Source organism: Hyperoodon ampullatus (genome assembly GCF_949752795.1).
Source record: "Hyperoodon ampullatus genome assembly, chromosome: 11".
NCBI lineage: Eukaryota > Metazoa > Chordata > Mammalia > Artiodactyla > Ziphiidae > Hyperoodon > Hyperoodon ampullatus.
In genome coordinates, this window is record NC_136924.1 from 18,479,921 (window position 1) to 18,505,642 (window position 25,722).

At 39.7% G+C, this 25,722-nt stretch overlaps 1 protein-coding gene across 2 annotated transcripts in view; it reads left to right on the forward strand.

Moving 5' to 3' along the window:
- CRADD (CARD and death domain containing adaptor protein) overlaps positions 1–25,722 on the forward strand; it is a gene marked incomplete at its 3' end in the record, with an annotated part of 187,439 nt that overhangs the window by 30,698 nt on the left and 131,019 nt on the right. The window contains exon 2 of one of the 2 annotated variants that reach the window (XM_079715573.1): positions 14,229–15,164. The exons of the other annotated variant lie outside the window; for it this stretch is intronic. Within the exon in view, the coding sequence (XP_079571699.1) occupies positions 14,229–14,326 (98 nt within the window). Of the gene's footprint in view, positions 1–14,228; positions 15,165–25,722 lie in introns of those variants that run through there. 2 annotated transcript variants of the gene reach the window in all.

Genomic DNA, 25,722 nt, shown 5'->3' on the forward strand with positions numbered 1-25,722 from the left:
GCCACAACAGTGAGAGGCCCGCCTACCGCAAAAAAAAAAAAAAAAAAAAAGACATAGTCTCAGAGGTCCATGAGATTTAATTCCCCTCCCCACTCCTTTAAAAGAGATCTGTGCAGTACTCTAGGTTAAGAAACTCGGCATTGTGGTATTTTGCCAGTTTATCTGAGTAACCAAACAGTGCATGTTGTCCATGTATGGAAAACAGCACGTTCTTCCATTAGACCTGTGTTGTCCTGTACAGCAGCCTCCCATGTGTGGCTTTTGAACAGTGAAACTGTGACTGCTTCAAATGGATATGTCCTGAAGTGGAAAATGCATTCTGGATTTCAAAGACTTAGTACCAAAAAAAAGTGTAAAATATTTCATAATTATTTACTTTATTTTGAGTATCTGTTGAAATGATAATATTTTTGATAAATTGGGCTACCTAAAAAATATTATTAGGGCTTCCCTGGTGGCGCAGTGGTTGAGAGTCCGCCTGCCGATGCAGGGGACACGGGTTCGTGCCCCGGTCCGGGAAGATCCCACATGCCGCGGAGCGGCTGGGTCCGTGAGCCATGGCCGCTAAGCCTGCGCATCTGGAGCCTGTGCTCTGCAACAGGAGATGCTACAACAGTGAGAGGCCTGCGTACCGCAAAAAAAAAAAAAAAAAAAAAAAAAAAAAAAAAAAAAAAAAAAAAAAAAAAAAAAAAAAAAAAAAAAAAAAAAAAATTTATTAAGATTAATTGCACCTCATTTTTCTTTTTAAAAATGTGACTGCTTAGGTCACTAGAAAATTTAAAATTGTGTGTGTGGCTTGCATTGTTGGATGGTGCTGCATTAAGCATGTTGCCTCTCCCAGGAGGAAAGGTGAAGGAATTGGTGAACATCAGTGTGCAGATGAGGTGATATGACAGCTACCTTCCACCATTTGGATGGCTCTCATTCATAAAAGAGATTCTCTCTGTTGTGTATTTCTCAGAAGGTGGAAGGAAGACAAATGGTAGAAATGTCAGGGTAATATAAGAAACACCTTTCTAAAACAGTTGTCCAAATATGGTTATGGGTTCTTTCTAGAGGTAGTGAATCCCTCATCATTATGCATAATTCAAGCAGAGGCTAGATAGCTGCTTAATAGGTTATTTGGAGAGAGCTCAGGTAGTTAAAATGAATTCCCCTTCCAATCCTGAGATTCTGATTCTGAAATAAAATCAGGCAGAGGGCTGTTTTTTTACAGAAATATAAAATAGATGGATTCTGTGGGCAGGAGAAGAAAACAAAATTTACTTCACTCTTTGTTTCCTTTTCCTTTAAACTTTCATATGAATGTTTTTTAGGAGCTTTGAGGAGCTTTGCATTCTTGGTTACAGACAACCGTTTGGTTCTCTAAGCCTGGTGAATCTGGTGAGCAGTGCATTGGTTAGGAATGTGCTTGCCAAGAAGTCAAGCAAACAAACAAAATCCACCAAACTGACAATGGCAAAATAAGTAGAAACTTATTTTAATCATGTAACAGGAAGTCTGGAGGTCAGCTGCTTCTGGCATTGGTTCGTTGGCTCAAAGGCATCAGGACAAGTGTCTCTCTTCTTCTCTTGGCTTTTATTTTCCTTCTGGTAGCAAGATGGCTGCAACTACCAACAGTGCATCTCTAAGGCTGGAAGGTAGGGGAAGGAGTAGCTCCTGATGCATCTGTCAGTTTTATCTGGAAAAGCAATAGTCTTTTCAGAAATTGCCAGCACACTTCCCATTTTGTTTCAATGGCTAAAATAGTCATATGGCCACACCACTCCCAAATCTGATTCAGGTGCTTCGGAGTCAAGAAGGAAGATCATCCAGTGGCCACTGATGATTTTTGCCTAGGTTGAGTTTTATTCAACAACTCCTTTTTAGAGATGAGAAACTGAGGACCAGAGAAGTTCATGCCTTTGAACTTGTAGGATAGGACTAAGACTTCTCACTTTGCCCCTTCTACCTCACTAACTTCATTAGCAAGGAGAGCATATTCCCCCCAAACGATAGGGCATGTTGGATATAATTGTCACTATCTTGGATCTTTTTAATGTAGGTTTGTCTTTCTACGAAAGAATTTTGAGTAGGTGAATGTAACGTCTACAGTAAGGAACAGCCTTATAGTTATTTTTGTTTTGTTTTGTTTTTGTGGTACGCGGGCCTCTCACTGCCTTGGCCTCTCCCGTTGCGGAGCACAGGCTCCGGACACGCAGGCTCAGCGGCCATGGCTCACGGGCCCAGCCGCTCCGTGGCATGTGGGATCTTCCCGGACCGGGGCACGAATCTGTGTCCCCTGCATCGGCAGGCGGACTCTCAACCACTGCGCCGCCAGGGAAGCCCCCAGCCTTATAGTTTTTACGTTTGTCTCCCCATTAATTTGTTGAATTTCCCTATCAGTGTTCCCTGTGCTTCTCTTTTTAAACCAGTGGCCCATTATAAGTACGAGTGGGATAATATATGTGTAAGAATAAAACAGTTTTAAGCCATCATGATTACTGGCAGTGTTCAGCTGAGTATCTGATTGTCACTAGCTGCTATACATACTCCTTGGATATGCAGTTGCATATTCTCAAACAGTTCTGCTTGGAAGGAAAAAAATATTATTGATTGATTAAAAAAATAAAAATTGAACCAGATTCCACTACCTCCTTTAAAGACTCAAGTCCCCCCACTGCCTGCCTCCTTTCCTGCCCCATTGCTCCTAGCAAAATCCCTTGTGAACTACTTTGGGAAATGATGGTGGTGGCAGTGGTGCATTGGTATTTGTGTGAGCAAGAAAATGAAAGGTTGGAAATAGATAAGAAAATCAAGTTTTGCTGAAGAGGAGAATTGACCTCTGGAGTACTGTAAGGCAAAATGAGGTTGGTGTGTCATAATGGAAAGAATTTGATATATGAAATAGGGTCCATTGTGGGTTGAGAAGCTGGGGACATTTACTCTGACCATTTAGAGGGCAGAGAATTTGATAGGAAACTAGCTAGCTGTGGAATGGTTCCTCTGTCTATACATTATATATAACTCGCTCTTAATCCTCAAAAACCTCTCTCTGCGAGGAAGGTATTTCCCACATTTTGCAGGGAAGGAGGCTCAGAGAGACGAACTTTTCCAGGGTTTGAAAGCTAATGCATCATGGTGTTGTTATTTAAACCCAAGGCTGACTCCAAGACCTGTGACTCTCCTACTGAGTTAATCTGAATGTTTGCAAAATCTGCAGCTCCAATTGTTTTTGCGGTTAATGTTCTTGAACTGGCAACAAGTAAATAGTTTAGCTATTTGATGACTCTCTCAACTTTTTGGGCTTATTCATTTGAGACCATGTATTATTTATTTGGAACAATGTATTTTTACATTTAACTATATATTTGATTTTTCTCAGGTCTTACTTTTTGTATTAGTGAACTAAGCTTTACTAGTACTCTTTTTTGGAGGGGTACCTCTCTTATCAGGCAAAAATCTTATTCAGATAAACAAGTACATGCCATGACAATAAAGAACTACAAGTTATTATTTTTCCCCATTCTTTTCTGCTGTGCATCTTACCAGGTAGAAGTTTAGTTTTCATAGCAGGAAAGAACAAGTAGCAACTTTGTGAATTGTGGCATTTGAGATTAGACTGATAAGACAGTGAGTGACCTACAGCAGAGTAGTTAACAGAAAGGAACAGAATTGTTGCGAAAGACAGAGGAAGGTCTATTGTAACTGAAAGAGTAATCTTTGGCATTTGGCCATCTCAGTTTCATGATAACACGAAGAAGCAGGAACCTTGGAATTGCTCTTCTTTATATTCCATTCCTGGATAATTACCAACCATACTCAGATTTTGCAAGGTCCTTTTATTTTGTGATTGCATCTTTCAGCAACAACTCTTATTATCCTATTATGCAATTTGTCTCATTTAAGATGCTCAGGTGGGACAACTTTCAGCCTCAGCAACTGTAAAGATCACTATGATTGAGCATTTCGTGGCACTTTCACTCACTTTGCTGTTGAGCAAGCAGGATTCAAGGCAGGTGAATTCTTTCCAGATGTGCTTTTGAATAACTGGACAGACCCCTGGGGTCTCTTCAGGAGAACCCAAGTGACTGTGTATTCTTGCCCCCTTTGTCCACACATAGCTTCCTGTGGTCACTCTGCAGAGGGCTCTGTAGTTGTGGGATGATTCCACAGCTCATTACTGAATCCAGGAGGACAGGTAGATAGTCCTCCAAGCAGCGGATCCCCGAGCTTTCCTAGGTCTGCTCGTTTGGGTACCAGAACCCATCCCTCTCCAGGAGACACGCAGCAGTTTTGCTTTCATTTGCTTTGGCACCATTTTAGGCATGAAATGGAACCATTTTCTCCCAGAATATAATGTCCCTGTGTAGAAGTAAGTGATAGCAGTGAGGAGTCTAGAGCCAGGCCTGTTAGTAACTAATGCTGAATGACTCAACCTGACACTGATGGCCGTCTCCTGAGGTTTTACCGAGGAGGGGAGGCATGGGAAGTGTGGTTCCTGTACCCACTGTGCCCAGCCCCCAACTCAGTGATGGGCTGCCAGGAGGGCTGAGCCAGTGGGAGAAGCCAGCACGTGGACGGGGTTTGCTGACGTGTCCTGACGTGGAAGACAGGGCACACCCAGCTCTTTATTAATGGCAGGCATTAGGTTTGAAGGACTGAATGCAGCTTCTAGATGTGCCTCCTCCTTGCCAGGCATGTTCAGGGGAGAAACTGGGACCCACCTTAGGGGTTGGCGTCAGCTCTTTATGAAGCTTTTCCTGACAATACTCTGTATTCCTGGAGGAGGACTTTGTGTTGTTCTCATGGGCTTGCCTCTAACACAGAACTTACGATGCTGTGTTAGGCTTGTCTGTTTCCTTTTTTATCTCCCTAGACTGTGTACCCTTGAAGATAGGGATAGTATATCTTATCACTGTTTTAATTCTCAGTGCTTAGGTCATATTATGTGTTCACTAAATGTTTGTTAAATAAATGAAATAATAACGTTCAGCCCCGTTATTCCGCATGGTACTCCATCCTGTCCAAGGACAGAATTTTATCAGAAATTATATTGGTTATCCTCAGTTGGTACTCAGACTAATGAAACACAGTAGCATAGATATGAGTAGAGCCGAAAAATAAAGGTGATTATAAAATACATAGAAATAGGGCTTCCCTGGTGGCGCAGTGGTTGAGAGTCCGCCTGCCGATGCAGGGGACACGGGTTCGTGCCCCAGTCTGGGAAGATCCCACATGCCGCGGAGCGGCTGGGCCCGTGAGCCCTGGCCACTGAGCCTGCGCGTCCGGAGCCTGTGCTCTGCAATGGGAGAGGCCACAACAGTGAGAGGCCCGCGTACCACAAAACCACCCCCCACCAAAAAAAAAACCATAGAAATAAACTTAATAAGAATTGGGCAGAATTTATGAGAAAAAGACTTCCAAACTTAGCTGAGGCATATAAAAGAACACTTGAATAAATAAACATATCATGTATGTTGGTGAGAAGAGTTAGTATAGTAAATGTATCAATATCATTTTTGTCCACATTAGTCTAAAATTTAATGCTATTCCAATAGAACTTGCAATGGGATGATTATTCTGTGGAACTTGGTAAGTCCAGAATAATATTATTTGACACTAATGAAGAATGAAAAGCAGGGGAGAGTTTATCTCATTACATATTAAGACATTGTAAAATATAGTAAATAAAAACAAAATAGCATATAAGATAGAAGCCAGTATAACCTGGATTCCAAAACTTGATGAAGACATTATAAGGAAAAAATATGGACTTCATTAACATAGATGTAAAAATCCTTAACAAAATATTAACAAGTTGAATCTAGCAAAATAGAAAAAAGATAATACATCATTACCAAATGAAGTTTATCTCAGAAACTCAAGGTCAGTTTAGCATTTGAAAGCCATGTAATTTATCATGTTAACAGAATAAAAGAGAATTTAGAATCAGTCTAAAAACAGACTTGAGTATACGTATGGAAACCTGGTACAAATCTACAATCCCTTATTTGAAACATTTGGGGCCAAACATGTTTCGGAACTTAGGGTTTTTAACAACATCTCATAGTCAAATTTGTGTTTGTTTCCACAGCAAAACTGATTAATAGTGACACTAAATGGAATAAATAAAGGCCAGAAATAGCATCAACATTACCTCAGGTAAGGCTTTGCTACCACATAATTTTGACACCAAACTTTAGAAAACACAAACAGAAAGTTCTTTGTTTTCAAGAGCTTTATGATTTCAGAATCTCAGGGAAGGAATTATCAACTTTTTAACATAAAGTTGGCACATTTCAAATCAGAGATGAAAGGACTTCTGAAGGGTGTTGGGATTACATACTAGTCATTTAAGAGAAAAAGAAATAAAGTTAAATCCCTACTTTATAGCAAAATTAATGTTTTTTTTTTTGGCTGCGCCACACATCTTGTGGGATCTTAGTTCCCCAACCAGGGATTGAACCCAGGTCCTCAGCAGTGAAAGTGCAGAGTCCTAACGCTGGACTGCCAGGGAATTCCCAATGATTTATAGAGATTTCACTGTTAAAAAATTAAAGAATCTATAAAAGTAATAGAATAAACTATATACCCAGTCTTTATTTATAATCTTGTGATAGTGGAGATCTTCGTAAGATCTACACCAGTGGTAGAAACTAAAGAATTAAAAAATAAAGAAGAAAAAGAAAAGAGAGATTAAACTATGTAAAAATTAACTTCTGTACAACAAAGAACACCATAATAAAGTTAAAAATGAATGCCAACACGGGAAAAATGTTGGCATCATATATAATAGCAGCCAAAGAGTTATACCCATAATTTATAACAAGCTCTTACAGATTAATAAACAAAAGATGAATTCTCCAGCACAAAAAAGGACCAATTATATGAAAAGGCAGTTTGCAAGAGAAGAAATGCAAATGGCTGCCAATATTCTACCAGTACTCAGACAATAATTAGGACTACTACAGCTTCTATAGCTACTGCAGCAGCTACAACCAGCCACGACCATTTACTGAGTGTTTATTGTGCACCAGGGACTGGGCTAAGGGCTTTACACATAATGCTTAAGAAAATACTGAGACAGGTGTAATTATTTACACTTTGCAATGAGGAGTACACGATTTAGTGAGTTGAGGCAGCTTGTCCTAGGTCACACATTTAGCAGGGCTTTTGTAACTCAGAACTGTTTGCCTCCAAAGTGCTTGCTTTTTAGTAGACACTGACTTACTCCCTCTATATATCAATGTACTTATGAAAAGAAAATCAAATGAAAGCAGCCTGAAGTTACCATTTGTTTTGTCTATCAGATTGGCAATGATTTGAAAAGAATACTCATTGCCAGGGAAGGTCAGGATGTGGAGAAGCCTGGTGGGAGTATCAATTAGCATGATCCTTCTGGAAGGCAGTTAGGCAATATGTATCAAAAGCCACATCCTTTGACATAGTGTTTCTACTTCTAGGAATTTATCTGAAAGGACTAATTTGACAAATACTCGTATGTACAAGGATATTCAATTCAATATTGTTTATAAAACCACAAGGTTGAAGGAAACTTACTTATCCTTCAATGAAAGATTGGTTAAATCAGGGGAGAATTGATGATATAAAGTTATATTTATTAATTTTTGAACATTGTCCTATTCAAATTTATTATTGGATGGAAAAATAAAACAAAACAAAGCAGGTTGCAAAACAATCCATGTGGTGCAACCCTATATTTGAGAAACTCAAATTGTTTATATATGCATGTATGCCAAGAAAAAAGTCTGAGAGGTGGTGTTGACAGTGGTGTAATTATAAGTGATTTATTTTCTTTATATGTTTCTGCAATGTTTATTGATTTATTTTTTGCTGTTACACATAAACTCTGGTTTTTAAAAAGTCCTTAAAAATACATATAATTTCCCCGTACTGATGGAACATCCCAACTTGAAGATTAAGCACAAAATTCTGGGGATCTAATCTAGGTCTGTAAATTTACTTTGCTTTTGTTAGGGGGTATTTAGGTACTTTCCATACTTACATTTTACTCTTTGAAAGTTGACATGGGCATGAGTTTACACATACACATGATTTCCCACATGTTTTTCCAAGAATTGCCAGATTTCTTTTCTACTGATTGTGTTTAAAGTCATAGTTTGCCAGCTCTTTGGTTTACAAAATCCAGTCGGTGTGAAATTGACGAGAATAAACTTTTTAATAGATACAAGGAAGTCCTTTTCATGTTTGCCCAATCAGTAGATCAAGGTCAGATTTCCTTATTGGGCTGACACCTTCTTAATAACAAGTGGAGTTTTTAAAAGTAAGCTTAACAAATGTAGCTGAGGAGTCCTGCCCAAGGGAAAGGTTTAGAAAAGTGTTATTTCTGATAGGGAGGTGGCCATGTTGGGAATATCTTAAAAGGCTTGATATAACCTAGAATTTACTATGAAACTGTGAAAACTAATATATGGCACGTGAGCAATTTGCACAGTGCTTTTCAACATCTTTCTAACCACTCAACATTGTTTAGTGATGAGAATGGTGGACTAAGGAGTGTACATTTTGGTGGTTTTTGAAGATTTGGATATAGGGATTTGAGTTCCATTTGATTGAACTGGCAGTTTAAGAAATAGATTTTTAAATTGCTTACCAAATGAAAAAGGAAAACACTTGTAGTGAAAATGCTGGTTGTAGATAGTTCTAAAGGCCATTTGGGGCAATAGAACAGGGTAACAATTACCGAGAAAATGGTTAGTAATGGGCTCTTAGAGACAGTGTCTTAATGCAGTTGTTATTTTAAATTATCTTTAAAGTGGTTTATTGACCCTGTTTTTCTGTTTTGACATTCTCTTTCAAAGGTATATAAGTTACACTGATACTATTTGAATAGTGCAACTCTTATGTAGCAGTTAAGAGGGTGCATTTTGGAGTCAGGCGGACCTGTGTTAAAATCCAAACTCTACTACATAGTAGTTTTTTGACCTTTGGCAAGTTACCCAGTCTCTCTAGGTCTCTCTCAGTTTCTGCATCTCAAAAATACCAGCCTTACAGGGCTGTTGAGAAGATTAAGTGAGATAATTTTTATAAAGAGCTTAATAGCATCTGACACAGGTAAATGCTTAGGTTGCTTTAATGATTATGTATAGTTCAATCTTATTTAGAATATTTTTATAATAATATGTAGTATAATGGAAAGAATGTATGTTGTACTGTCTAATGAACCCACATTTGAACCCTGGCTGTGCCCCTTAATAACCCCATAATCTTGGGCAAGTCACTTATGTGCTGAGCCCGAATTTTCTCCTCCATGAAACGGGGTCCTCCATAATGCTTACTTTGTCAGATGTTGTGAGGATTAGAGATGAGAGGCCAAGTGTCAAACTCTGTGTTTGGAGCAAAGTAGGTATTCAGTGAATGGTAACTATTGTCATTGCTAGGAAAGCTAATAAATATCAAAGAACCTCTTAAGGGCTTTTTATATTTTCCCTCTTTGTTTTTTACCTTTAGTTTCAATTCTTTTTTTTTTTTTTTTTGCGGTATGTGGGCCTCTCACTGTTGTGGCCTCTCCCGTTGCGGAGCACAGGCTCCAGACGCACAGGCTCCGGACGCATAGGCTCCGCGGCATGTGGGATCTTCCCGGACCGGGGCACGAACCCGTGTCCCCTGCATCGGCAGGTGGACTCTCAACCACTGCGCCACCAGGGAAGCCCTAGTTTCAGTTCTTTAAGAACCTGGGTACACATAGCCAAGACTATGCAATATAAGAAAAGCGAAAGAAGTTATATAAAATTGATCATAGTACTACATTCGGTAAACCAAAAGAATAAGAGTCTGAAGTGATGGACTGTATTAATAGAGAATGATGTGTACATAGGGCCTGGCCTTGGGGCCCCTGTCAGGGTCTGGTCTCTCAGGAAGAAGCAGCATGAAGGGCTATGGTTTCATTTCTCATAGTCGCCCCCTGTCACTCACTACACTGAGGAAGTGTATGTCATGGGCTTCCGATCCTGTGCTGGCTGACCAACTGGCCAGTCCTCTAGAACAGCTGCTGGAGGTGCCTGGTGCACTGGCACTGAGGGCAGGCCCGGCTGGCTGGCAAGCACTTGTGATGTTATGCTAATGAGTCCTTCTGTGGAGGCTGCCCTCCCAGGTGGGCTCTGTCCACACACGGTCCATCTTGCTTCATATTTGCATGGTATGGTGCTTGATGTATCCATTTGTCTGCCAGTCCTCCTGCCCTCCCTCCCTTCCATCCATCCATCCATCCATCCATCCATCCATCCATCCTCTAAGTGCTAGCTATAGCAGTGAAAAACAGATAAAATCCTTGCCTCAAAGATCTTACGTTTTAGAGGTTCAAAGCATATTTATTTATTTATTTACTTGTTTATTTATTTTAGGCTGCGTTGGGTCTTCGTTGCTGTGCGCGGGCTTTCTCTAGTTGCAGCGAGCAGGAACAGGGGCTACTCTTTGTTGCGGTGTGCGGGCTTCTCATTGCAGGGGCTTCTCATTACAGAGCCTTCTCGTTGCAGAGCATGGGCTCTAGGAGTGCAGGCTTCAGTAGTTGTGGCTCACGGGCTCTAGAGCGCAGGCTCAGTAGTTGTGGTGCACGGGCTTAGTTGCTCTGCGGCATTTAGGATCTTCCCGGACCAGGGCTCGAACCCGTGTCCCCTGCATTGGCAGGTAGATTCTTAACCACTGCGCCACCAGGGAAGCCCCTCAAAGCATTTTGAAATGTCAAATGTAGTATCTCATTTGCTTTTTACAATGAATATGTGAGTTTTGAATTTTTTAGTACTTTTATTTGATAGATGAGGAAGTGGAGATATTTTGAGATTAAATGGCCTACCCAGGATAATAGGACTATGAGTAGAACCCCTTAGTTTTCATTCATGGTTTAGTACCCTTTCTCCTATGACACTATGCTTTCTATTCTAAATATGTTTTCCTTTATCAGAGCACTTTTTCATATGTTTTCTTCTTGATATATCAATCACAGGTAGCCAAGGGAATTTGAGTTCAGTGGACAAGCTTTAACCTTTCAGCGTGTTCCTATTGCTCTTAGGGTGAGATTTGAATCCAAAGCGTCGTCTACAATGTCCTGAAGCATCTGGCTATGCCACCTTCCCAGCTTGTCTTGGGACACTTTCCCTCTTATAACCTGCCTTCTTTCCTCACCTCAGAAGCATTGTGTTCTTTCCAGCTTCAGGCCTTTGCATATTTTGTTCCCTCTGCTTGGAATGCTTCTCTCTGTTCCCCCTCCTGTCCCTCCATGCCCACCTTCATCGAGTTTCACTCAACTCATAGATCTCAGCTTTAACGCCACTTCTGCGGGGAGGCCTTCCTCATCCCCCAGCCAAAGGTCAGGTCCCTGTGCCATACATACTTTCTCACAGCATCCTGTGGTTTTTCTTCGTAACAAGCCTGTCACAATCCATGGATTTGTTTGCTGCCTTCCTCCCGTCTTGGAGTGGTTAGAAGATAAGCTCTATGAGGGCAGGAACTCTGGTTATCTTGTTTCTACTACTGTTTCCCCAGCTAGCATTGGGCCTTATATTAGATGCTCCAAAAATATGGAATGGAGAGTGCCTGGAGCAAATTTATGGTTTGTTCAATTTCACTTCCCTCTGGAATCTGATTCTAACAATGAAGGCGGTTTATGAAATGGTGTAGGTTACTCATGTTTCATTAATGTTTAAATAAGGAATGGGAAAGCAACTACTAAGATTTGGAAAGTTAGTAAAGTGGCAGCAAAAAGTGACAAAGGGGAGAAACAAAACTCCATACAGAGCCTGGGGGAAAAGAGAATAAGACAAGTTATTTGTTTTTGTGTCCCTTTCCCACTAAACTCTGAGCAATTTGAAGTCAAGCACCAGAACTTGTTTATGTTTTATATTCTGAAAGAAAGTACAGTGCCTGGCTCATAGTAGCTCTTGAATAAATGTTGAATGAATGAATGAATGAATGAATGATATACCTCTTACCTTTGAAGCTGCCTTCTTGTGTTCTTAATGCTGAAATTAGAAATAGGAATAGTATGATTTATAGAAAGAATACTGGATTTAGAACCAGATAGATATAGGTTTAAAACTGCATTGAGAATGGGAATAAGTATGCCTACCAAGTGGGCTTATTGGGAGGGTGGTGTATAAAGTGACTGGTACATGTAAGAGGTCCTCGAGAGATCTTAGCTCCCCTTTTCTGCCTCTCTCCCTTTGATCTAGTCCCAGCAAAACTTTTGAGGATTATGGTACCTAAATTGTTAAAATAAATAAAGAGAACTTCAAAGAAAATCATGCCACTGGAGCTATGACATGAATCAGTACGTGGCACTCACATTTATCAGAGCAAGCATGACACTAGATGCTTAAACAGCAATGCAGGATGTTGTGTAGGAATTGGAGAATAATGTTCTTGTTATTCTTGTCTGTGGTCAGCCTGTTACTAGAAAAAGAAACCAAAATGATTTCTAAGGTCCTTAGGTTCAAACCTTTCTGTTTTGACCTCCGTCATTTATGTTTTTCCCATCTTTACTTACAAACATCACCTAACCCCAGCTCTTCCTCAGATTCTTTCTTCTAATAGTTTTATTTTGTTCTCCACAGTAAATTCTCTCTTTTATTTCCATCAATGGCATTTCAGATACTTTTGATGGGTGGATGGAAGGTGTGTTAAATTTTGATAGATCCACCAATTTCCTTGAGTTCCACACTGATTTCTTTTAGGATGTGACTAGGTAGCCTGATTATTCTCCCGTACCCCAGCTCCCATCCCCATCTAATTATGATACAGAGGACAGAGAAGTGTGACCAGTTTTTCTTTTTCCTCTGAGGATAGAGGAAGAACAAATGGTTTCAGACTACAGCAGGACAGACTTTGGATCAACCAGCAGGATCTATATGAGCCTTGCACTAGGCTCATTTTGTTTAAAAGCTAGAAGTCATTTTACAGCCACATCAGGTTAGTTCTCATTTATAGCACCTGGTTTTTTTTCGTGCAAAATATACAAGGCTCTGGAGATACAAAAACAATTAGTTCCTCGAGGAGTTTGAGTCCAGTAGGGGAGACAGACGCATGAACAGACATGGTACTATCTGATAGAGGCAGTGCAGGTACGTGTACAAGTGACACAGGAGGCAGAGATGGACTCAGATGTGGGACAGGTGAGGGGTGGTGGCTGAAGAGTAGAGTTCACTGTGTGGACAGGGTTGGAGGGGCTGTTCTAACTAGAGGAAAAAGTGCGTGGAGAGACAGAGACATGTACTAGCGTGGCGGGTGCAGGGAACTCCAAGTAATTAGATATTGTTTGATTGTCAAGTACGAAGGCTGTTGTGAAGTCTGGCAATGCCAAGGTAGGTTATAGAATTTCTTTCTTTGAAGTCTTAAAGATCAAAATGAAGCATTTATGTCTGCTTAGGATGGTGTGGGTAGTATTTTTGCCAGAGGTAGAGGCATATACTGTATGTGTCAGAGAAAGGTCAATGACTATTTCTGTAAATGTTGAAGTTGTATTAAATAATGTAAGAGAAAGGACTCAAACTTGGCACTTTCTGGGATGTACAGTTTTCAAGTCACTTAACTAAGGCACTCTGTTTTGTGGAACTCCTCTCCCTCTTCATGAAACAAATGCATTCATAAAAAGCAGGAGAAATTCAGTGTCCCCCTTTCTCCATTGGAGGGGTGTTTGCTTTTGGAGCAGAGGTAGTTCCCAGGGAATCAGTGTAAGAGTCAGAAGAAAAATGGAGGGTGGCCTCTCCTGGGCCACTCTTGGCTGCCTGGGAGTGAAATGGAACCTCGGATATTGTGTACCTTTAAATCGTCCATGTTGCCTGTTTCACGGCCTCCCCAGGCCAAGGAACTGGCTAGTCAGTTTCTAGTTCTCAGAACTGGAGCAGGACTGCTGTGCTTGCAGTTGCATGCTTTTTATGGAACAGGGAATGTTGTTTAGGGAATTTAGGCAGCTGGAACCTGCCACATTAGCAATTTGGACTAAGGAAAAATTTCAGAGTGAGAAAATAAAGCTTATTATATAATTTCACTTGGGTATTTAGGAGGCTGAGAGGGGAGGTGAGAGTATTATGAAGGCAAGTAGGAGAGTTTCATAAACAGCTCCCTCCCTCTCTATTCCTTTTTACTGTAAGAGCTGGATTTAAATAGGGTGATCACGTGGCCCATTTTGAAAAGGGCAGTCATGTTCTTCTGCTGTTTCTTAGCTGTTTTGTCAGTTGGAGCAAAACAACAGCGCTGCTCACTTTTTGCAGGGTTAGAGGAAAAAGGAAGGGCTGGCAGAAGAATGGGGTGGGAAGCTAGAGGAGAGAGGAGAGGCCAAGAGTGTCAGACTGTGGGGACGAGGACCTGAAGGAGGCCCCTTTGGCCTCAGGGATGGGGCCTGGAACTCTGCCTTTTTGAAGCCTGTTGACGATCTCATCCTAATTTAGCCTTTTGTGGAATCTTCCATGAGATGTGGTTGCCAACTTCAGCCTTCCTAGAGAATAGAGCCTGCTGAATCTGTTATGAAGTCTACCCAGAAGAGTTGGCAAAGCAGGCCCCCTCCTTAGAACCAGGATAACACTGACAGGAGGTGAAAGTCCGCTCCTCCTTTAAGAAAACACAGTCAATGCCTCACACCTGTTTCACCCCCACTGCACAAAAGAAAAAAAAAAAAAACCACCGGCCCTCAGCATAAACTAAAACTGACGTCACTGTAACCTTTGGTTATTCTTTTTTTGTGCGTAAAGTGTCAACCTCTTGTTTTATCTTGTAAACAATGGAAATCTTATTTCTTTCCAGAAAATTACAAAAGGTAACAGGGACCAGATTCAAACAGAATAAAAATCATAAGTAACCCAGAGAGTCTGGCTGAAAAAAAGAAAAAAAGAAAAAAGAAACGTGTCCTCTCGGCCTTAAAACTTGTCTTAAAGGGAAATCATTTAGGTTCCTGGTGGCTTCTTTCTTCATCATACTAACTTCTGTTAGCAAAGTGTGATTTTGAAAGGATGCAGGGAGTTTGGGAAAAGAGAGCTTTATATATTTTTTGTTTTTCCCTTTCTTCTCCCAGCAAAATACAAAGGTATCTGACTGTAGAGATGCTTAAACTGAGCTATTCTGATTGACAATGGTCAGGACATGGAAGTGTGGTGCCCCGGGATGGGCAGCTGCCCGGATAAAGGACCTGGCTGGCTGTACTTTCCACCTCTCTCTCCTACACCCAAACGGGGAGATTTGAGCAGTGGTTAATGTAGCCTCTTCTCCTTTTAAAAAAATGTGTCCCCTGCTCATTTCCAACACAGATTTGAGGTTGTTACTCGCTTATCTTAACAGAACATGTGTCTTGAAAGTATTATTTAATATAGAATATAATGTTATTTAGATCTTATTAAATTATCCTGTTTTTAGGGTATGCCAATGGACTAAATTTGTCTGAACTACTGAGATTTAGATTATCTAACTTTTATTGGCATTGGAGGATTTCTGTAAAAAAACTATTGAGATTAAATATCAATATCATATAAATCTTTCTAGGAAAATATAATCGAAAGCATCAAGGCTCCTACAGTTGGTGGTTTCTGTTATCTTGGTTCACAGAGCTATGACAATGTCATTGAATTTCAAGAATTCAAAAAGATAAAAATAAAACTCATAGTTTTGAAATGGAGAAAGAGAAAGATCCTGGAAGTTGTCTTCTGTTTTTAAAATAGTCATTCTCACCTTAAAAGTACAAAAACTATTTTTCATTTATTAAGAAAAAACCCTGCCAGCTTATACTCCTGAATTAATGCAAAGACCAGTATTTTATAAATAAACACTACTAATAATTGAGGAGGCTACTGTTTACAACTCTGCTTTTGATTTATTGCAAATATGCCTTCAATTTTCTTCCTCATTACCAACCACCTTCTTTAATTACAATAGGACTTTCATACAATATTTGTATTGTTTATTTTGAAGCATCTAACTTTAAAAGAAGTTTACTGATTTTTATAGCAAAAAATACAAATGTTTTTATTTTAGGATACAGACCATAAACTAAAACGTTACTGGGGGAGTTTGGCCAAAGATACAAAAATATATGGGAGGAAAAGTATACTTGCCTAATACTGTGCACATTTTTACAACAGAGCAAATGACATCTGGATTTAGAGTTTTAATTAGTAGTAACCTCATTTGTTTAGTAATGACTTTTAAAATAGAAAAAGAAAAATCTGCCGAAGCAGACCAGGCACTTACTAGATATTGAACTTGGATGAGCTGAAGTTAGTGAAGCAGGGTAATTAGACTAACTTTATCAACATCTAAATATTTCTCCTTTTCTTTAACATTTCAATTAAGTGTGAAGAAGTCCCAGAAATGAGATACCCATTAGCCAAATGAAAGGAATTCTGAGGATTATAATCTAGCCACACTTTTCTATGGCATGAATACTGCTTTCTTCTTTCTTTTTTTTTTTTTTTTTTTTTTAGTAATTTGGAGGGGATTAATGCTGTGGTTTACCACAGGTTTTGCTTTTAATAAAAAAAAAGAAAAACTTTTAAAAGAAGCTATCTGAATCAATTCATTTTTGTCGTGTAGTCAGTCATTTTTGTTTGTTATTGTGATTAAAAATAAGTGGGCTATATTTCTGTGAAAACCACATTCTTAATGTCATTACCTACCTAGAAAATATAGGAGTCATACTTGATCATTCCTAATCATTTTGAAATTCTCTGGTCATTTTTTTTTAGGGCCAGCATTGACTAATAATAATTGTGTGGCTCGTTAATATTCTTGTCATAGTAGTTTAGTTATTTTTGTATAACTATAGTTTTTTCAAACTAGTTGGAAATGATTCTACTTGTGATTATCAAAGTATGTACATTTGATAATTTTGTTGTATAAAATACTTAATACCTGTTCAAAGCTGTTTGAGTTTCGGTTTTAAAACAGCTCTGTAGTTTGGTGAGTCCTGCAAAGATTCCGGCTTTCTCCGTGGCCTGCCAGCCAAATAATTTTTGCAGCATTTTCCTTTGCTTTCTTATAAACATTTAAAAAATTTCCTTGCTTTTTCATAATTTCAATGATTACGTTAGAAAGCACCGAAGTTGCTATGAAATTGCCCTTTAGTTTTCATATATTAGGGAGGAATGATAGATTTTTGCATATCCCCTGTAAGTTGTTAAAACAAATACTGAGGGCTGCTGTTCTCATGTAGCTGTATACTTGCCCTATTACAGATGAAATGATTATGTCTGACTGTATTGCTTTAAAATGAGTTTTGTTGCTTTCATACTTAGGCAAAGATATTTAAATTTATTTTTGTTCAGTGTATCATGTAATATACTTCTCCCCCATCTTGTGCTCCCAAATTTGGGATAAGCATTGAATCCTTTTTGGACTGCAGGTTGCTGTCTGATTTAGTAGAAAGCATGATGCATGTAAAGCAGTGGCTAATGATTATGGAGTCCCACCTTAAAGGTTATCAAGAGAAAACGTTAAAATATCAAGGAAGGTGCTACTACAGTAAAAACCTATTTCCTCTGTAAAACCGTGGTATCTCATAGGAAGCCTTGGATCTTATTCTCAGCTACCAAAAATGTTTAAATATGAAAGTAAAGATGACATGAGAGGGTAGTACATTGTTCTTAAGGCCCACTGTTCTCAAGGTGCATGGTTATTAACCTTGGTTTGAATGTATAAATTATATAAGATTAATTTGCAGATAGGGTCGATGGAGGTTAGTGCATGGGGTTTTAGAATGAGGAAGCTGATAAAGTATTACTCATCAGCCTTTCTGCTTCCGTTTTTGACGCTTTGGAAATGCTATTAGTTTTACTTTTCTGTGTTCTTAAAGCTGTGGTCAAAGTAAGTAGGCTTAGAGATAAAACTTACATTATTTTCTCCTTTGTAAAATAAGGGGGCTGGACCGTGCTCTTTCTAGACAGTTTCCAGAGATGGGAATCTCAGATTCTGAATTCTCACTACTCTTTCGGAGCCCTACCTTTCTACTCTGCACGCCCTGCTTTTTGTTATCTGATTTGCAAGTCAATGTTATGGAAAGTCTCTATTGTAATGCAAACAGCCTCAGCTTCAGGTCCCAGCTGATTTCAACAACCCAAACACGCTATTCAAACCACCTCGGAAAGAAAAATCGTTTTAAAAGATGGCAAACTTTGCTTTCATGTTCACCCAAAACGAAGTTCTCGAGCAGCATCTGGCTTTGCAGAGTAATCCAATCTATTTTAACGCAAAGATTTTCCAAGAAGGCAGGAAACAGTCAAGGGGAAGGCTTTCAGGCATCTGCTGTTTCGTTTCCAGATCCCTTGTGTTAATTTAATGCTTCTAGGGAACCAGGCTCTTTCTTTTTTCTCAGAATCCCTTCTCTAGGAACTGGTGAGTGCGGTGGCGCTGTGCGAATAGCAGATAAAGCAGAGAGCTTGGCTGGGGCGCTCCGCGGTCCTTTGCAGCCTGGTCATCCCTCCACCCCGGGGGCGCCCTGGGTGTGATCTGCGGGTGACTCGGCAGTTTCCCTTCGTTCCTTGCATCTTACGCAAAGGCGGCGCCCGGAGTGACAGAGGTATACTTGAAAGACGTGTTTACTTGCATTTGTCCAATTTGGCCTTAGTGAAAGGTAGCTAGGAAGCGACTGGCTCTTCCTCGCTCTACCAAAACCAGGGAAACTCAGCCAATCTCCAGGAAACAAACCAAACCAAACACAAACCTGAGTGAAGTGTGAATCTTGCATTTAAACGCTTGGATTTGTGTTCGGGAAGAGAATCCCGGGAAAACTGGCGTTCCTTTCAACAGCCTGCTGCCCGTCCTCGGTAAATTAGCAATCACAGGTTGCCGGGAAATTTCTTGTCCTTGTGTGATGAGCAGGTCCGGCAGATTTTGTTTTGAAGGGTCAGACTGTGCTACTGGAGTCAGGTGTTTGTGCGGCGCCAGAATATTAACGCCTTGTGTTCCGGGGCCCTTATCTTCCGGGCAGGGACTCTTTCCCATTCTCGTCTCCCACTTCAGAACCAGAAGGGTGCATCCGAACTTCGCCTTTGAAAAGGAATTCTGCAGAATCAAAAACAAAAAAAGCCTGCCCTTTAAAATAGTTTCGTTTTTGGATATTCGTATCTGTCTAGAAACGTAGAATGCTAGTAATTCATGTTGCTGTGAGAATTGCCCTGGTACCTAATGTTAAAAGTTTAATGAGTTCACATGTAACTTACCTAGTACTCTGATAATGCCAGTATTCTTACAGCAGCCAATCTAACTGTGTTACTAAGTTGTTGGAATCACAGAATTTGAGTTGGAGTAGAGTGTAGAGGTCATTTAGGCCAATTTTTAAATGGAATTGTAAGAATCTCTTTTAGAACATTTCTGACCGCTTTTTGAGGCGGTCCATTCTGTTGCTGGAGAGCTGTAATTATTAAAATGTTATTCCTTTTATTAAATTGAATTCTCTCCTTGGTTCTTGTTCTCCTTTAAATAATAAAAGCCTAAAACACCTTTTCTTCATATATTTTAGTGAGTGTGGTATATACTTGAAGATCATGATAAGATGAGAGATTAGCTTCATAGTCATGATAACCACATTTTGGGCTCCAAATTCTTGCTTTGTGCCTTATGAATCTTCTTTTGAACTGCTTAGAAACAATGGCAGAACTTCCCATTTCAAGGTAGTACTTGAGATTAAGCAATAAAATGATATATTGGCAACATAGTTTTCATTTTAAAAATCCCTTTGATTTCATACTTATATCCTAATTTTCTGTTATGGTCGTTTTGGGTTTACTTTTAGTTTTCTATGGAATGTTCTGTGCTTTAGCCGAAATCATTAAATAAAGATAAATAAGTTTACTAGGCTCAGAAATGTGCATCTTTTGGCTCTTTTTTGCTTTACCTCTGTATTAGTTTTCTATTGCTGCTATAACAAATCACCACAAAGTTAGTAGCTTACAACAAAACCCATTTGTTATCTCACCTTCCTATGGGTCTGAACTTTGGGCACAGTATGGCTCTTCTGGGTTCTCTGTTCATGTCCTCACGAGGCCCCATGTCAAGATACCAGCAGGCCTGGACTCTTACCTGTAGGTCCTAGGGGAGAATTCAGTTCCATGTGGTTGTAGGACTGATGTCCCGTTTCCTTGCTAGCTCTTAGCCAGTGGTCTTCCTCAGCTCCACATTCCTTAACTCATGCTCCCCCACCCCCCATCTTCAGTGTCAATAATAGTGTGTGGAATCCTTTTGCTTTGAATATCTCTGCCTTCTCTTTCTGTTTCCTTCTTATGCTTTTAAAGGACTCATGCAATTCCATTGGGCCCACCTGGATAAAGTCAAATGATTAGTAACCTTAATTACCCAACAAATTCTCTTCACAGCAGTACCTAACTTAGTGCTTGATTTATGACTAGGGGGATGGGAATCTTGGGGGCACATCTTTAGAATTCTGCTTACCATATCCTTCTAGGTACAGATTTCCTGGGATGGTTATAGTCATAATCCAACATTTTAAAGAGATTTTAAGCATCTTAATTCTCAAAATTTTGCAAAGTGAAATTAGAACTGAAAAAGTCAGGTAGCATTAAAATATTACTTACAAAGAATTTTTAGAGGTTTAATAAAACAATAAACCCTTTTTTAAAAAAATTCAAACTTCTGTGTTGCAAAACCTTTCCCAATCTTCTTGTTTTGTTTTGTTTTGGGCATTGTAATAAGATAACATCAGATAGAAGTCAGTTTGTAGTACCAATACTATATATACTACTAATAACTGCATTTAAGAAAGATTGGTTTTCCTCTGCAGTCTCATTTCAGCCTGGGAGAGTTTTTGATATATTCAAATAGAATTCTACTAGAATCCAATTTTGGATAAGAAACCAGGTCCCCTGACCTAGCTGCCACTTACTCATACCTAAAATGTGCTTGAATATGCAACTTCCTAATTGTAGGGCACATGTAAACCCCCTCCTCACTTTTTGTAGAGCTGCATAGTTCTTACAGCTTGGGGTCAGGGGAGTGCAGGTTTACATTATGCATCCTAATTTACTATTTATGAATACTGATTACCATTCGTTATTTAAATTCTAATTTTTCCCTTCAGAGGTTTTAACTGTTCAGAAGTACGGATTATACATGGGGAAATTCTAGTGCTTTGGAGCTACTGAAAAGAAAATAAAAGGATGATCATCAGTTGCAGCAGTAAAACAGAAAATGTTTGGCTCTTGGGGAGTTTTGTGAATACTCTTTAGGACTTTGTCACCTTCTTCCAGCAACTCCAGCAAGTAGGGGGCCTGGTGCAAGAAGTGGCGATCTGCCAGTTTCAGGCTCAGACGTGGTGCTGTGAGACATAACTGATGGTCTGGAGATACAGGGCAGAGAGATAGGCAGCATGTATGCTGAGACTTGAAACTCGTGCCTCCTTAGCCCTCGGGGTGAGGTGATGATCACATCACAACCACACATCTCGGGTGACTATATATTTGAAACACGCAATTTAGCTAAGGTGCTTCTTTTGCTTTCCCTAATTTATGATTATTTTCATGTAATGAATGATGGTCATGGGCATTCTGATATAGAGGGTTTTAATTATGACTCAGGATCTGTGCAATTAATCAAGCAAAATGATTTAGAGTTCTGTTATTACTGAAGTCTTTTCAGCTGGAATTAAGTGGATCCACACCAGTGCATTATTAACCATACAGTTACTTATTTGTTTATTTATCTGGACTCCACCTTATTATAAAAAGATTTTGAGGAAATTTACACATACATACATACCCACCACCACCACCACATAAAATAAGTAGATGAAGAAATTAGGCAAAAAGAAAATAAAATTAGGAGAAAAATAACAAGGCTGCTTTGGGTAGGCTTAATGCAAAGAAAATATAGTATAAAATTCTATACAGGTGCTAGAACTAGGCTATAAATTTGGCTCTGATTTTTTTCTAGCAGCCAAAACAAAATGGCAGCAAAGTAATCAGCTATAGGATTCATCACATTCATAAAATTATTACAAGAAGATTGGAATTTTCCTTTGAACTCATCTTGTGTTGAAAGGGACATTTTATGCTTTCCTTCTGCTAGAAAGGTTAACTTTGAATTGCAATTAAACTTATAAAAACATAATTTTGGCAGAAATAAGAATGAACAGAATGGCAGAATGGGAGCAGTTAGCAGGATTTCTAGTATTCCCTCTCTTTTTCTTGGTTCATGTTCTAATGTTCCAATACTCTCCTCAGTGCACAGAGAGGTCCAAGAAGATTAGCCGTTCTTTTTGGAAGCTGAAGACTTCCCTGAAGATTCTGTGAGAATGGGAAGCAGAATCTGATTTTTTTTTTTTTTTCAGAATGGAAACCTTTTATCATGAAGAATTTTTTCTTTATTGTATACTTTTATATAGTTTCCAACCCATGAATTAGTGGTGTTCCAAAAGTTCATTTTTAAGTTGCTTGTTTGAAATTAAGAATATATTTTCCCAAAGAAATGATGTTGTCTGCGACCTAATTTCAGACTTGCAATGAACCCAAGGTTCAAGGAGGTTAAATCTGAATAAATACAGGTCTTCAATTCTGTATTCAAAACCTTTGAGGCCAGATTTGCTGACTTTGAGTTTTGTTTTGTTTTGTTTTTTGAGAAGGATAATATTGTGCATATACCAGTTATTACATCGCACTGCACTGTGGTCTGGAGCAGGATCCTATAATCAAACACATTAATACTTCTGCAGTGAAACTGATGAATATTCACACTCAGTGGGATAAATAAAAACTATAAATAGCCTCATGTCAGTTCAGGTCGGGTTTTGTCGCCAAATGAGTTCAGGCCAAATGAGTTCAGGTCAGGTCAGGTTTTGCTGCCAAATGAGTTATGAAAAAACTTCTGGTTTTCAGAGCGTTTTGGATTTCAGATTAGTGTATCTCTATTATACATTTTTTTAAATAAAAAAGCCACTGGTATTATAAACTCTAACCACAATGTAATGTTCTTTTATGGAAAAATGTGTTGAATTCCAATTAGGGAAGCCAGAAAGCCATCACTATATTGCAGCCGTACAGCAAGAATGAAGTGTTTCCATTAGGCAGGACCCAGAGCAGAAATGCCCTCCTATGTAACCCAGGAGAGGGCTCTTGTCAGGCAGCTGCTAGTGAAGGTTCAAGGTCAAGGGCAGGGGACTGGTAAGAAGTATGAGAGAGAGGAAGTGGGAGAACAAGGTGGGACTTCCCCTTCTATTACTCATTTCTCTCCCCCCCACCCCTTAACTCTTCCTTTCCTGTTAATGCAGGGAGCCCGACAGTGATGTCAGGCGTGGCATTTCCCTCCCCTCCACTCCTACCCTTTCCCCAAAACTGCCTATAAAGACACCAGATAGTGTCAGAAATGATAAAGCTTCTAAAGGTAGTTAAACTTAGGTGTAGATCTTGCCCCTGCCACCCTCTAGCTGTGTGACCTTAGGTGGTTTGCTCAACTTGTGAAAGAAAAAAAAGAAAAAATCCGATCTGCTTCCTAGGGTGGTGGAGAAGACATTAGGTTCTGAAGTCAGCGTGCTGTTATGTGCAAGTGCCTCACACAGAATGGAGCTCAATAAACGGTGGCATCCTTCAGCATTGTGGTCCCCTCACATATCTTCTGGTAATTCTTTCCTCCCCCCCCTGAACATTGGCTGAGAAGCAGGGAGCCAGGACCCAGTGGAGATGCAGTGTATGTGTGAGCAGGAGGGGAGAAGCTTCTCAGGTGGTGAGTGTGGCGGTTGTGATGGAGAGGTGCTCTGCCAAGGCACGAGGGCCCCAAAGTGTAGGCATTTGCATCTGGCTCGACCAAGGCATCCAGCCCCTCTTTAGGGTCTGATCTAGGCTTGGTAAACCCTCAGACTTGGAAGTTTCTGGAAGAAAAAACCATCTGCAGGCTCTTGTGGGAGTTAGGCTGGAACCAGTTATCTTTGGAGCTTACCTGAAAGCTGTTTGCAGCCATGAGGGTTGATATTGCCCCATGGGCCAGGCTCAACAGGAGTAGAAATAAGACTTCTAAGAAGCCATTAGAAATTTCACAGCTATTCTAGGGCTTTCAAACGGGCGCTGCTTGGTGGCACTCTAGCTCTTCATATTGATTACATGCATTCTTTCAGTGATATTACGTGCTTAGTTAATGCCAGGCACTGTTCTGGGTATATAATGGTTAATGACATAGGCAAGATCCCCGCTGTCATGGAAACAGATGAGGGTACTATGTTAGCAAAGAGTAAGACGTGAGTGGGTGGGTGGGTGAGTTGGGGTGGTTAGGGAAGGTCTGTTTGAGGTGGTGACGTTGAAGCTGAGACCTGAAGGATGGGTTGGAGGTAGCCATGCCAGGAGCATCCTCGATAGAGGGCCAGCAAGTTCAAAGGTCCTAAGATGGGGAGGAGCTTGGTGTGTCCTAGGACCTTTCAGAAGCCGGGTTGGAGCTTCATGAGCAAAGGGGCAAGGATCCGGGGTAGAGGGAAAGGCAGGCTGGGCTAGACCTTGCTGAACCTTGTATGCTCTGGACAGGAATATGAATTTCATTCAGAGAACAGGAAACCCCTGAAGGTTTTTAAGCAGGGGAGGAACATGGTTTGCATAAGTTCACTTGGCCTCTCAAGTGGATGTCATGCGATATTAAAAACTAGGCTAGGCTCCTTTGGGAATATTCCAGTGTTTCCCTTGTTTTTAACTCAAATGTGAAAACTTTGAAGTCACTTGTTTCTCTTAGTTTTTAGGTTTTCTCTTCAAATCCAATTAACTGTCATAAATTTAGCTTTTTGGTGAAAGAATGCATGAGCAGTCACCTCTGTAATATTGAGCAATTCTCCTGTTACCTGTTTTTTGTTTCCTACTATGGCCTTTGTCTGTTTATCTTCCAACACACCCATCCTTTGCTGCCAGCACTGATATGCTTTCTCTTTTAATCCTTTCTCTTTTCATCCCTTGGTTTTTCAGTTGTGATAGACTTTTTGTGTTTGTCCATTTCTTGCATGACTGTTGAGGCATTCTCTCTTGGCTATACTGATTTCCTTTAAAGAACTCTATTCAATATAACAAACCTAACACAGCTTCTTGTACATAGTAGGTACTCAGTAAAGTTTTGTTATGTGAATGAATAAACAGCAAGATCTGCTGGGCTTTTGTGATGAACCTGAAGATGAGTAGGTCATGTTTATGCCCTTAAGCAGGCCACTTCAGGATCTAAAGTCAGTGTTTGTCATAGGACCCTAATAAAGGGACGTAAGTACAGCGTGGAAAGGAACTTTGGAGGATGAATTGGACACTGAACCTCAGATCCAGCCTCTGTTCTGGCTTTTTATTTAGGTGGATTTTTCAGGGAGAGAAGTATAGTTGTTATTATTATGGACAACTGAATCAGGATTTTATGGACATTAAGAAAAATGTTCTGAAACTTGGTAATAAGATGTTAAGACGGAGATACAGCCTTTCAGAGTCATTGTCTAGTAAGACCTAAGAGTCATCTGATTCTCTAGAGAATGTAACTTTGTTTTACTTACTATTTGCTATTAATTAGTCCCCAAACTCTGTTAAAGTTAGAACTTATAGAAAATTGTTATGATGCAAATGACTTCTTGCAAGTAGAGAAGATAACCCCAAAGGTTATATTTTATTGCCCTATAGAATATTAACTAGTGTTCTATGTAACTTAGCAGTCTTGTTCCAGTATTCTTTTTTTTAATTTAATATATCAATTTCTTTGCCACCTTGCTATTTTCCTCATTATGAGTTACATAAGTCTTTGACATATGTATATTGCATACATATACAT